This window comes from Elephas maximus, chromosome 3 (assembly GCF_024166365.1).
Source record: "Elephas maximus indicus isolate mEleMax1 chromosome 3, mEleMax1 primary haplotype, whole genome shotgun sequence".
NCBI classification, from domain to species: Eukaryota; Metazoa; Chordata; class Mammalia; order Proboscidea; family Elephantidae; genus Elephas; species Elephas maximus.
Window position 1 is genome coordinate 181635562 of NC_064821.1, and position 14787 is coordinate 181650348.

At 38.2% G+C, this 14787-nt stretch overlaps 1 protein-coding gene across 3 annotated transcripts in view; it reads right to left on the bottom strand.

The window, feature by feature from the left end:
- Positions 1–14787, bottom strand: part of SLC30A7 (solute carrier family 30 member 7) — a 615874-nt gene that overhangs the window by 530456 nt on the left and 70631 nt on the right. For all 3 annotated transcript variants that reach the window (XR_007516772.1, XM_049880234.1, XM_049880232.1), the window contains 2 exons: positions 6908–6998; positions 5526–5675 (listed from right to left, as the gene is read on the bottom strand). Coding sequence is in view for 2 of the 3 variants with exons in the window: in XM_049880234.1 (XP_049736191.1) it covers positions 5526–5675; positions 6908–6998 (241 nt within the window). In the remaining variant the exon portion in view is untranslated. The remainder of the gene's footprint in view (positions 1–5525; positions 5676–6907; positions 6999–14787) is intronic.

The following is a 14787-nucleotide window of genomic DNA, read 5'->3' on the forward strand; positions in this document are numbered from 1 at the left end:
ACCAAACCCATTGCCTTTGAATCAATTCTGACTCAGAGCGACCCTATTAGGACAGAGTAGAGAGCTGCCCCTTTGGGTTTCCCAGGAGTGCCTGGTGGATTCAAACTGCCGACCTTTCGGTTAGCAGCCATGGCACTTAACCACTACACCACCAGTGTTTCCTTTAACACATATACTCCTAAGAAAATAAATATTAACCTGAAGGCATAGATTTGAATAGTCTCACACAATATTACTGTAGAAAAGGAAAACAAATCAGAAGTGTCAAAAGTTAGTAACAGACATCTCACTTTGATTTTAAGGTTTTTTTTTTCAACACATGAAGCCAAATGCTAACTGTAAAAAAATTCCTGACCCAAAATTAATCCCACCAGTGGCTTTTTTTCACCCCAAATTGCTAACCTTTTCTTTCCTGTTGGAAGCCAGGCTTAAGTAATTTAAATTTCAGAAGGTATCATGGCTACAGGTGGGTGGAGGGCTGGAGATCATCTTATGACCTGCTATCAGTTGATCTCAGTAAAAGGGGGAGGGCAGTGTTCAATCAATCATGTCAAGATTAGCCAACGGGACAGATCTTCTATTCTTCTCCCGCCTCTTCTCTTTGTAGGCTTCATTGTAACTAGCCTGCCTGGAGCCATTTTTTTTTTTTTTAATCAGAATGGTCTCCCTATATGCATATAGAATAACTGCTCAGAATATACCTTATGCTTCAATTTCCTAGAGTTTTGATTATTTTTAACAAGTTAAAAAAAAAATGGAAAAATAAACAGGAATATGCTACAGGAAATTGTTAGTCTATTTATTCTCTGCCAACCCAAAAAATAAGGAAAATTTCTACTTTAGCTGTTGACTGAACGTATCTTTATCCCCTTAAAATAAAGTCTTGAAAAATGATCTTAGTCTTCCATGTGAAAGCTAAATCATTTTTGAATTAGTGAATATGATTAAAATATTAAATCACAAGTCAAGAACAGTAACTTGGGTTTCAATTATTTTTATTTGTACACTGGGGATAAAACCATCTATTTGTGAGGACTGGTTAATATGTTAGGCGCCTATCACAGTACTTGACACATGGTAGGCTCTCAATAAAGAATAACTGATGCTGTTGTTATTATTTCCACCATTATCACTCAACCAGTGAGCACTGAAGCCACGTGGATTAACTGAAAACAACAAACCAAAGGATTTGCTGGCCTCACATCCTGCAGGCTGGGTTCTGGTAGACATCAAGGACATATGGTGAAGAAAGATACTGGAGAGATGGATAAGGAAAACCTGCAAAGCTGGAAAGCAAAAGCAGTACTTTATAAATGATTAAAAGTCCCTGAAAATGGGAGGAAAAAAACAAAAGCTGGAAAGGGTGGAAAACAGAGCTGCCCGTCTAGAAAATCGTAGCTGTCTTCTTCCAGTCTCTCCCCTCATCCCCAAGCCGACGTAACAAGACTGGGTGAGGTCTTTGATCAGAGCCAGGGAAGGACTGTGAACCCACGTAAGTGATGGAAGGTAGAGGATTTCTGAAACTTGGAAAACCCCCATTTGGGCTTGTGAGGAGGCTTTTTGGTTCCTTCCTGGGTATCACTGTTAACTTCTATTTTGAGGCCACAGAATAGAGCACAAAAAGCTGAAGGAGGAAGCTAGTGGCCTAGGATTTAGTAGGCATAATAAAGAGGCAGAAGGGTAGAAAAGATAGTAGAGATCAAGGCAGAAATTCTACCAAAGAGTAAATATGCATTATGACTTGTCTTTTGCACTTTGGGGAACACAGGAAGATAATGAACTCCACAAGTTTCTAGATTTTTCTTCAAATACAAACATTATTTCTAGCAAAAGTGTATTTAAAAAAATTAGGGTTACAGTTATAATTGTTAAATGTGTTCTTACAAAAAAATTAACACATACTGTTTAAAACAAGAAACATAAAAGTTTCAGTTTAAAACAAGAAACATAAAATGTTAATTGTCTTCCTAATCCAATATTCTACTTTTTCTTCCTGTTCCTATACTAAACACAAAGGGTGGGGGGCTTTTCCTATGCCAACAGAAAATCTTATAAAGACTGGATTATCACTTAAATAATAATCATCTCTAAAGAATCTAAATACTGAAGTGACTCCCAACAATTCACTTGTATTACTCTAAACCCCAAAAGCCCACTGCCATCCAGTTGATTCCAACTCATAGTGACCCTAAAGAGTAGAGTAGAACTGCCCCATAGAGTTTCCAAGGAGCACTGGGTGGCTTGGAACTGCTGGCCTTTTGGTTAGCAGCCATAACACTTAAACACCACCAGGGTTTCCTGTATTACTCTATATTTATGCAAAGCAAGTTACTCTTCTTTAGCAGTTAAAGATTGGTAATTATGGAAAATGAGATTAAATAGGACATGCGTAATATACATTTCTAAAATAATCAGGAATCTATACTTTCATAAACAAAACCAGAAATTAAATTCTCAAACTTTTGATGTTGGTCTTTAAGTTTAAAATTATCATCTTGTCAGTTTTAACAAGAACAATTTTTTTTTACCCCAAAACTATTTTTAAATATGGTTAAGACTAGCAATAAGAAAGATGCCTAAAAATATAACAAAACCAAGTGTTATAACTTATTATTGAGAAAATCTTCTTTTTGGTCTTTTTAGAACTAAGTTCAACAGTACCTCAAATCTTTCTACAAGAAATATACTTAAGGCATTAGTGTGATTTTTCTCAAAAAAGGAAATCGAGTTTTATTATTTTGATAAGTAAAATTTACGTATAAAATATAATTTTAAAATGTGAAAATGCTACTGCAAGCCCTGGAATATACTCAGCATAAGGACATGTATCCCTAGGGTTTAAGAGAAAAAGGAAAATAAATCAATAAAAAACTTTAATTTTGTATAAGTCAAAACGAAAACAATGATCACAGCTTTAAAATCATTAAATGTATGAAATGGAAGTCATTAATAGGGCAACTGCCCTCTCATCCCTGAGAAAAATGTGTTGAATATTTTCACTGCAAGCCTCAGACAGTCTCTGGTCTCTGCAAGGAATGAAATAAAGTTGGCTTGACCTTTTTTTTTTTAACAAAGGCTTGAAATGCTTTTCAGAGCTTAAACGTTTCAAAGCCCGAATCCAGTTTCCAAAACGAAAGCAGCAGCTTAATAAACTCTGAACTTCAGTCATTTTAAAAGCCTCCGTCCACCTACTTCACTGACAGCATTTCCTAGCACAGGCACAGTTGCTCACACATTTCTAAACCTAGAAACTGTACTCCTTCTCGGGGGAAACCGTGACGAAGAGCCAAGGTCTTTGGAGTACAGCGTATCTCAGAGGCCAACAAAAGCTCACACTGAGAGGGTGGGAGGACATGGCGTAACTAGGAGAAAATAAAGGAGAGAATAATGATCTGGAAAGGGCAGTGGAAGGCCAGGTTACTATGGGCCTTGCTCTCCTTTTGTTCCTGAGATATGGATCCATATTTCACTCTGCGGGAGAAAGATGTGGCAGTCTGCTTCCGTAAAGACTGTAGCCTCGGAAACCCTATGGGGCAGTTCTGCTGTGTTCTATAGGGCTGCTATGAGTTGGAATCGACCCAATGGCAATGGGAGTCTGACATGGAGGGAGTCATGTTGCCAGTACCCACCGACCCAGCCCTGGGAGGCTGGGGATGAAAGAAAAGGAGAGCCGCAAGGCACAGCTTTGACCTGAGCAGGGAAGAGAAGGTGAGATTTCCAAACAACACAGCTTGCATGTGGAGCAGGGTTGGCTATCTAGCACACAATGTGGCATCAAAAGTGCGTGATCTTAGTTTCCCCGGACTGTCATGAACAACTGCATCCTCTAGGGTAACCGCTGACCACGTACACATATACTTTTCTAAGCACTGGTAGAAACTGACAGACAAATATGTACAACGTGTTAAGTATATCATAGGAAATAGTTCTTGGAGGGACCTATAAGGCTTCAGAGAAAAAGTAACAATTGAAATGAACCTTTAAGTTAACAGTAGGATTTCTGTCCCACACAGAAAAGTTAATAGTCTGGTGGGGTTGGAACATGAAGCGCTTGACAAACGAACAGCAGGAGAAGAGGTGTGAAAAGTTTGTTGGGTCATGCTAGAAAGTTTAGGCTTTCTCCAGGTGGCAGTGGGGAGCTACCAAAGTTTGTTTTTTTTTAACTTTTTATGTTGTAAAATTTTATAATCAAAAGAAGAGTCTAATAAATATCTATGTCCTAAATTAACAAATTATTAACATTTTGCCACATTTGCTTTATCTCTCTACATAAATATTTAACCTTTTTAATTTGCCGAAACACTTGAAAATTAGTTAGACATCCTGACGCTTTCCCACTAAATCCTTCAGCCATGTGTCTCCTAAGAATAAGATACTCTTGTATAGCCACAATACTACTATCACACCCAGGAAATTTAACACCCACACTATTATATACACTACCATGTACTCCACATTCTAATTTCCTTGAATACCCAATTCTCTGGAGCTATTTTTTCCCCAACCCAAGATCTAATCAAGAATCACATATTTCATTTAAAGTCTTCTTTAATGCAGAATAATCCCTCCATTTTTTTTTCCTTCCATGACATTAAGATTTTTTTTAGAATCCAGGCTAAAGTCCCACAAGCTGGTATGTCTGACTGTTTGTGAATGATCAGATTCAAGTTGGACATTTTGGGCAAGGGTATTACACAGGCCATGTTGTGTGCTTCCCATTGCATCACATCAGGAGGCACAGATGGCAATTTCCAACCACAGATTTTTAAGGCATGGAACTAGTCTCCTCATTACATGTATGTATTAGATGATTTTGGCATCAGTGCGGACGTCTAGATTTTTGGTCAAATACTCCTAGCAAACTAGACCAAAGGGGAAAAAAAAAGTGTGTTTTTCTCATTCTCCTCAGATATCATTAACATGATCCTCATATTCTCCCAATATATACACAATACCATAATACTCACTCTTTAATTACCATTCACACAACTATGTCAACCCCCACAATTACACAATCATTAATTAAGATAATTTGGTTGCAGGCATGCACTGATTAATTCATGATTCCAAATATAGAGTTAAGGAAAACCCAATAACATATTAACCTATTAAATCACACAAAAGGGAACTATGGCTTTGCTATCACACAAAAAGAGTACACCTAAGTCTGCTTTTAGCTATAGCCACTGAAAGTTATTATTGTTACTCCAGATGCTATTTTAGAATTCTTGGCTTCAAACGGCATCTAATGTCTTATAAAGACCACACAGCAAAGGAGAATCTACTTTCTCTTGAAGGAATGCAAATCAGTACAGCCATAAATAAAATAGGAACTATCTTCTTCAAGAGTATTAACTAAAATAAGGATCTCCCAAATTTGCTCCGTGGTTGAAAAAAAATAAAGTATTATACTTACCTCATAGTGTAGTAGCATATATTTAATATGTTAGTGAATATTCATAAAAATAATATATACAATAAATAGGTTTCAAGACCCTTAAAAGAAGTTAATAAAACAGCCATACCTGAGTAAAAATGCTATGTGTTTGGCTTAAAATCCACCTTGCATCAGCATCAGGGGCTACTACTAATTTCAAGGTCCCAACGTAAACGTCAGAGCATAAAGTCCAGAAATGCTGCTCTTGTAAGTTGTAAACACCTTGCAACTGCTGCACCTAAAATGTCAAGTGCAGGTATTAACATCATACTCAAGTGTAAGTGTCCTCTCCTACTTGAATTATTGTGCAACATATCAGTAAACAGACTGTACTCTTTGGTTAAAAATAGGAGGGGGTATCTGAATTAACAAATATGTATTGAGTATTCATATCAAAATTTGTAAGGCACGGCTGAGAGAGCACCTAGAGGGAAATTTACAGTTTCAAATGCATCAGTAGAGAACAAAAATAAACACAAATGAGCTAAAAAGCTAGACAAAGATCAACAGAGTAAGCCCAAACAAATAAGCAAGGAAGGAAATAAAGGACAGAAATCAATGATGCACTCAGAAAACAACAGAATTCACAGTATCGAAAGAGCTGGTTTTGTTTTCTTTCTCCTTAGAATTTGTTCTCTACATAGCAAGATGAATAATCTTTTAAAAACATAACTTAGATGTATGATACTTCCCCTGCCTAAAAGCTTTTCATTGGTAGAATTAAATCTAAACCTCTTTGTATGACCACAACCCTTGTATGATTCGGCCCCTGTCATTCTCTCCAACCTTATAAGCCATGCTTCCCTGTATTCGTTATGCTTCAACCACAGTGGCCTTTTTCTTGGCTCCTCAAACATACTAAATTAGTTCCAGTCATAAAACTTTTGTATTTGCATTTTCTTTTGCCTGGAACACTCTTTGCCAACATTTTCATATGGCTGGCTCCTTCTTGTCATCAAGGTTTCAACTTAAATACGACTTCCTCAGTGAATCTAACATAGCCACCCATGTCTATCATATCATTCTTTTATTTTTACTATCATAATTATCACTAACATTTTGTTATTTGTCTGTTTATTGTTTCCGCACTAGACCGTAAGCTCCTTAGGAACAGAGACGCTGTCTTGTTTACCATGACATCCCCAGTACCTTAGAAATGGCTGGCACAAAGCAGGAGCTCAAAAAATATATGCTGACTAAATGCTTATCTCATCTGCTATTCATATTCTGTATTTTAAAAGAACTCTTCAATTTCTAGATGAGGGCAATTTTTACCACATTTTCTTTAGTAAAGTTCAATATTTTCCAAGGATTTTGCTTTGGTTTACATAAATGGCATTCATGGTCAACATTCAATCTGGGAAGAAACGCCAAATTATACACACATGGTACCCATATTTGTAAGAGCTAAAAACCGTAACAATTTAAAAACAACATAAAATCCAATCGTTTGAGAGCTTTGAAACTTACCCTCTGATAACACTGAGGCAGAGTATTTTCCAACAGGGGAGGGGTTCTCTGCATTAATATTCCAACAGACTCTCTTAAAAGAGGAATAACACTAAAGAAAAAGAAAAAAACAAATTTGTTAAAACCACATTCTGGGAATCTCATCCTGCAAGAATAATATACCTGCCTACAGTAGAATGTAATAAAATTTATGAGAATGAGGAAAAAGAATCCAGTCGCTGTTCCAAATTTTCAGTGTGATCAGTAAGCCACTATCTAACGTAAAGGAACTAGAGAAAATATCGTATTAGTGTGTAATAAACTAAAGTTATAATACTGAATAACACTGAACCATCTAAAAATCTAAACACAGCAGTTGTTCAACTGCTATTTAAAATATGACTCCAAAGGCTAGAACCTTCCAAGATAATTTCTAAAGCCTATGTCATTGCTGACTGATCCTTAATTTTTACAAAGAACATACGACTTTCTCAGAAGGTCTCACAGGAAGAAAAGAAGTTGAAGTGTACCTTAAAGGGTTTGTGGTATTTCTGATACATGGAAAGGAAAAACATAGTGAAGACCTAAAAGAACAGAGCAAATGGTTATCTTGTTCCTATTACATTTCCAAGGCCTAATAAACGACCAACACAAAGTAAGTCCTTAATAAACACTTGTTGGTTGGATGAATAATAGAAATAAAGATGTTTTAAAGTCTGGGTTAGAGAAAAAGAAAAGCCACAGGAAAGAAATTAGGAGACATGTCCCACACTTCAAGAATACAATGTAAGTGCTTGGATAAGGAGGGTAACAATGGAAAGAGACAAATAGAAAAATTAAACAGATATTGAGAGAAAAAACTGGTGTCTAACTGAATACAGTAGAAAAAACAGTGAGAGCAATGTCAAGGTCAAGTCTAGATGACTGAATGTGTGGAGGGGGATGATAGCCAATGAAGATGAAAAATCTCAATGTGGACAAGAGTTTCCATCACATTCAAGAGAAAGTATTCTTTAGATAAATGATGATTTAAGAGTCAAGAATAATTAGATGTCACCCTTAATTCCTCCTTCTCCCTTATAACCCCCATGCTCTAAATCAACAAACTCTCATGATTTAACATCCTAAATATCTCTTGTCTCCATTTCCTTCCCTACATTCAACTACACATGTCTACAATAATCTCTGTATCTTTTACTGGGATTATTATAATAGCCTAAGTGGTCTCTGATGACATCAAGGACATTGTACGTGAAGAAAGCAAGAGATCATTAAAAAGACAGGAAAGAAAGAAAAGACCAAAACGGATGTCAGAAGAGACTCTAAAACTTGCTTTTGAACATAGAGTAGCTAAAGCCAAAGGAAGAAAATGATGAAGTAAAAGAGTGGAACAGAAGATTTCAAAGGACGGCTTGACAGGACAAAGTGCTATGATGACATGTGCAAACACCTGGAGTTAGAAAATCAAAAAGAGAATAACACGCTCGCCATTTCTCAAGCTGAAAGAACTGAAGAAAAATTCAAGCCTCAAGTTGCAATAGTGAAGAACTCTGTGGGGAAAATACTGAGTAACCCAGAAGTATCAAAAGAAGATGGAGGGAATACAAAGAGTCACTGTATCAAAATGAATTGATTGACATTCAACCATAGCAGGAGGTAGCATATGATCAACAACCAGTGGTACTGAAGGAAGAAGTCCAAGCTGTGCTGAAGGCACTGGTGAAAAACAAGGCTCCAGAAATTGAATACCAACTGAGATGTTTCAAAGAACAGATACAGCACTGGAGGCGCTCACTCATCCATGCCAAGAAATTTGGAGGACAGCTACCTGGTCAACCGACTGGAAGAGATCCATATTTGTGCCCATTCCAAAGAAAGGTGATCCAACAGAAAGTGGAAATTACTGAACATCATCATTAACACACATACAAATAAAATTATGCTGAAAATCATTCAAACAGCAGTACATTGACAGGGAACTGCCAGAAATCCAAGCTGGATTCAGAAGAGGGCATGGAATAAGGGATATCATTCTGATGTCAGATGGATCCTGGCTAAAAGCAGAGAATACCAGAAAGATGTTTACCTGTGTTTTATTTACTATGCAAAGGCATCTGACTATGTGAATCATAACAAATTATGGATAATAATGCAAAGAATGGGCATCCCAGAACACTTAATTGTGCTCATGCTGAACCTGTACATAGTCCAATAGGCAGTCGTTTGAATAGGACAAGGGAATACTGTGCGGTTTAAAGTCAGCAAAAGCGTGCATCAAGGTTGTATCCTTCTACCATACTTATGCCATCTGTATGCTAAGCAAACAATCTGAGAAGCTGGACTATATGAAGAAGAATGCGGCATCAGGATTGGAGGAAGACTCATTAACAACCTGCGTTATACAGATTATACAACCTTGCTTGCTGAAACTGAAGAAGATGTGAAGCACTTACCAATGATGATCAAAGACTACAGCCTTCAGTGTGGATTCTACCTCAATATAACGAAAACAAAAATCCTCACAATTGGGCCAATAAACAACACCATGATAAACGGAGAAAATATTGAAGCTGTCGAGGACTTCATTTTACTTGGATCCACAATCAACACCCATGGAAGCAGCAGTCAAGAAATCAACGTTATTATTGCATTGGGCAAATCTGCTGCAGAAGACCTCTTTAAAGTCTTAAAAAACAAAGATGTCACTTTGAAGACTAAGGTGCTCCTAACCCAAGCTATAGTACTTTCAATAGCCTCATATACATATGAAAGCTGTACAATGAATAAGGAAGACTGAAGAAGAATGACGCCTTTGAATCATAGTGTCAGCGAAGAATACTGAATATACCACGGACTACCAGAAGAACGAACAAATCTGTTTTGGACAAAGTACATGTAGAATGCTCCTTGGAAGTGAGGATGGGGTGACTTCGTCTTACGTACTTTGGACATGTTATCAGAAGGCACCAGTCCCTGGAGAAGGACATCATGCTTGGTAAAGCAGAGGGTCAGAAAAAAAGGGGAAGACCCTTAATCGAGATGGATTTACACAGCGGCTACGACAATGGGCTCAAGCGTAACAACTGTGAGGATGGCACAGGACCGAAGTGTTTTGCTCTGTGGTACATAGGGTCACTATGAATTGGAACCAACCTGACAGCACCTAACAAGTGGTCTCTTTGCCTTTAGTGTTGTTTCCTCAAGTCCTCTGTGATAAGCAGCTTCAAAGATGGGTCTCAACGATCCCTGCTTCCCTGGCATTTATGACCTTGTGTAAACCCTACCTTTGAATGTGGGTTGGACCTAGTGGCTTGCTACTAATGAAGAGTATAGCAAAAGCGATGACATATAACTTCCAAGATTAGGTTAAAAGAAGATGCCTTGTTCATCTGCCTCTCTTACCGTCTCACCTGCTCATTCATAGTGCCATGTTGTGAGCTCTCCTGTAGAGACTCACATGGCAAGGAACTGAGGGATGTCTCTGGTGAAGAACAGAGGCCCTTAGACCAGCAGCCCAAGAGGAACTAAACACTGTCAACAATCATTGGTGTAAGTGGATTCTTCTCAAATGAGTCTTAAGATGACTACAGCCCTGGCCAACACCTTGTTTGCCACTCTGTGAGAGACTCTGAGCCTGAGTTAGCCACGTCCAGATTTCTGATTCGCAGAAACAGTACGACAATAAAAATTGGTTGTTTTAGTCACTAGGTTTTGGTGTAACTTTTTAAAAGGAATAAACTGGTGGGAAGCAATCAGAAGTGGAGTCAAGGATTTTGACAGTAAAAGAACACTGGTTATTCCTTCATCTAAAATAAGGAGCTCCATCTGTTTCTACCCACTATACGGTTAATTAAATAAGTAAAGACTTCCTGGAGTTACAAAAATGGCAAAGTAAAACATGACAGCAGACTAATAAGGTACAATTCAACCACTACCACTTGAAAATAAATTACAACTATCAGGACATGTTTTTCTTCTATTTCCATTTCTTAGAAAAAAAGCGTGTCACAGCATTATGTCAAAATTACAATTTTTGTTTCTTACTTTCCTTACTGTACTTCTCAGAAAATGAGGCTCAAAATCAGTTCTTCTGAAACCACTGTAAACAAAAAAACAAATCCACTGCCCTTGAGTCGGCAACCCCATAGTGCTTCCAAGGCTGTAAATCTCTACAGACGCAGACTGCCATATCTCTCTCCCGTGGAGCCGCTGCTGGTTTTGTTTAGCAGTCGATCGTTTTAAACATAGTGCCACCAGGGCACCTTTCTGTTTGACAATAGGAAAATAATTTTTTTTTTCTAAATATATGTCTTCCAAGCTTAGCTGTTTTGATCATTTCTTTTCCAATCTTTATCCCAAGAAACGGCTAGTAATGCCTGGAGACTTCTGAGGTAAAAAATGCACTGGAATGGAATCATGATACTTGGGCTCTAATTCTGTACGTCATTAAATAGCTTTGGACAAATGGTACAGCTTTCCACAGCACCAGTTTTTTCACCTATAAAAAGGAACGGATTAAGTAGGCAATATCTTCCTTCTTTAAAATATTTTTCATTCAATAAGAAAAAATGTTCAACAATACAGAAGAGGTCAGCATAACTGGACTACACCAAAAGCAAACAAGTTTTCTGTATAAACCGAATGCTTCGAAGCCAGAATAGCAGGGGCGGGGGTCTGAGGAACATGGTTTCAGGGGACATCTAGGTCAATTGGCATAATAAAATCTATTAAGAAAACATTCTGCATTCTACTTTGGAGAGTGGCATCTGGGGTCTTAAACGCTAGCAAACTGCCATCTAAGATGCATCAGTTGGTCTCAACCCACCTGGAGCAAAGAAGAACGAAGAGCACCAAAGACACAAGGTGAGCCCAAGAGACAGAAAGGGAGAATGAAAAACACCAAAGACACAAGGCAAGCCCAAGGGACAGAAAGGGCACATAAATCAGAGACTACATCAGCCTGAGACCAGAAGAACTAGATAGTGCTCGGTTATAACCGATGACTGCCCTGACAGGGAACTCAACAGAGAATCCCTAAGGGAGCAGGAGAATAATGGGATGCAGACCTCAAATTCTCATAAAAAGATCAGACTTAATGATCTGACTGAGACTAGAGGGACCCCGGAGGTCAGACTTTCTGTTAGTCCAAGACTGGAACCATTCCCAAAGCCAACTCTTCAGACAGGGACTGGACTATAAGGTAGAAAACGATACTGGTGAGGAGTGAGCTTCTTAGCTCAAGTAGACACATGAGATTATATGGGCAGCCCCTGTCTGGAGGGGAGATGAGAAGGCAGAGGGGGACAGAAGCTGGCTGAATGCACACTGGGAATACAGGATGGAGAGGAGTACGCTATCTCATTATGGGGAGAGCACTAGGAGTGCGCAGCAAGGTGTACATAAATTTTTGTATGAGACACTGACTTGATTTGCAAACTTCCACTTAAAGCACAATAAAAATTTAAAAAATCAAACAGAAAAAAGTGTTCAAACTATAAGGAATGTTAGAGAATATATCTGGAAATGAAGGAGGCATGTTATTAAAAAAAAAAAAAAAGCAATGCCACCATGATGCGTAAGATATGCTTGGCAAACCAATTTACTCAATCGTTAATTAAGTAATCCTACAAATAAATTTTATTAAGAAATCAATACAAAGTAAGAATTATTAAACACCTCCACTGGGTTATATGCTTGGTGGAGCCCTGGTGGCACAGTGGTTAAGAGCTCAGCTGCTAACAAAAAAAGCTGGTAGTCCAAACCCACCAGCCCCTACACAGGAGAGAGATGTGGCAGTCTGCTCCTGTAAAGATTATAGCCTTGGAAACCCTATGGGGCAGTTCTACTCCATCCTATAGGGTCACTAAGAGTTGGGATCGACTCGAAAGCAACAGTTTGGTTGGTATATGCTTGGCATCAGATTTTCTAGAACCAGATGGAACCTTATTTTACAATTGTGGAAATGGAGGCCTAAACCATCAAAATAACTTGCTTGAGGAGACAACTACGAGTAGACAGCTAGAATAACAGATCAGGTTTTTAGACTTCAAATTTAATTTTGAAAAATTCAATTCAACCAACATTTATTATATGCCAGTATGTGCTAGGCACCAGAAATAATAATAAATACATAATACCTAATTTAAGAGAAAAATTCGTAACTGCTGAAAAAGTCTATCAACGGATCAGTGAAAATCAAGCAATGGACACTTATTTAGGGCCCACCATTTGGAAGATGGCACATGTGAATTTAAAACAAGTACAGATTATGCCCGCCACCCCCTGATTAGTTTGTCATGCTGTAGTGGCTTGCATTTTGCTAGGGTGCTGGAAGCTAGCCACCAGTACTGCACTCTTATGCAAATTAACACATGCCTCTACATTTGTTTACCACCCATGCTCTCCCCTGCTCCAGTTATTTTCATGTGTTATACTAATTTTCTTAGAACAACACGTAAAAAAAAAAATTGGCACAGTGGCACTTACGAAAATACCTCAAGTGGGGAGGGCGCAGCTGGCAAACAAATGTAGAAGGCATGCTGTTATTTGTATAAAAAAACAGTATTTCAAGTACCAGTATGGTTACCCATGGCAGACAGGTTTCGGCAGAGTTTCCAGACTAAGGCTAGGAAGCAAGACCTGATGATCTATCTGAAAATTTGCCAACGAAAACTCTATGGATCACAACAGAATACTGTCCCATGTAGTACTGGAAGACTAGAGTTCCCTAGAGTGGAAGGCACTCAAAATATACAGTGGGGACAGCAATGAACCGGAGCATACGAACAATAGTGAAGATGGTGCAGGATTGGGCGACATTTCGTTCTGTCGTACACGGAGACACCACGAGTCAGAGCTGACTTGAGAGCAACTAACAACAGCAGAGATTATGTCTGTATGCATTTTCGTGTGCTATAAACTTTTAGTGAACAGTTTCCTCAGTGGCATGTTAATAATTTACTTTTAAAATATACCTTTAAAGAAAAGGGGAGAAAAGAAAAAAACATGAATACAAGACATGGACTCAACGGCAACAGAAGGCATACAAGCCTGGGCCATGAAATTACTGTGGACTCTTTAGCAGTTGTGGTCAGCTCCCTGGGTGGTGTAACCAAAAGGATGGTGGTTTGAGTCCACTCACAGACACCTCAAAAGAAAGGCCTGGCGATTTATTTCCAACAAACCAGCCACTGAAAACCGTATGGAGCACAAGTTCTACTCTGACACACGCGGGGCCTCCGTGAGTCAGAATCAACTTGATGGGAACTGCGTGTTTTTGTTTTTTCAGCAATACGTGTGAAATATATTTTTGTGAACAACTTTTAGTGTTTTAGAAAATTTATTTATTGTTATTGTTAAAATATTTATTGTTTTAGGGTACTTAGATTTAGTGAATTTTCTCCCCCAAAGGACCTTGGGCTGTAAGAGCTGGTGGCTGCCTGCTTAGGTAGAATTTTAATAGAACATTAACATTCAACAGGAGCGAGCATTTCACTGAAGCGTGTGGATGTGTCACACTGCTTTTCTCCGTTAACAATTTTAAAATAATGTAAGAATTCCAGCAGTAGGAGCTGTAATTAGGTGATGAAACTGGGGTGGGGAAAAGCGTGCTTGCCATCATGGTGACATGCAATTTAGAACCGAAGTCAGTTTTTATAATAATTTCAAAGGTCCTAAAAATATAAAAGAAACCCGTGAAAACTCTAGATTTTGCCCTTTAAAATTGTGTTTAACTCAGGAGTTTGTGGCCATATTTTTCTGGTTAACTATCATAATGAGGAATCATAAAACAGATTTTACCATGGATCTATCTAGCCATAATGAAAGGATATGTAGAAAAAGAAAAGCTTAGCAAATTCCTGACTGAGCTAAGACTTAGGGCTGCATCCAAACCCAAAAGT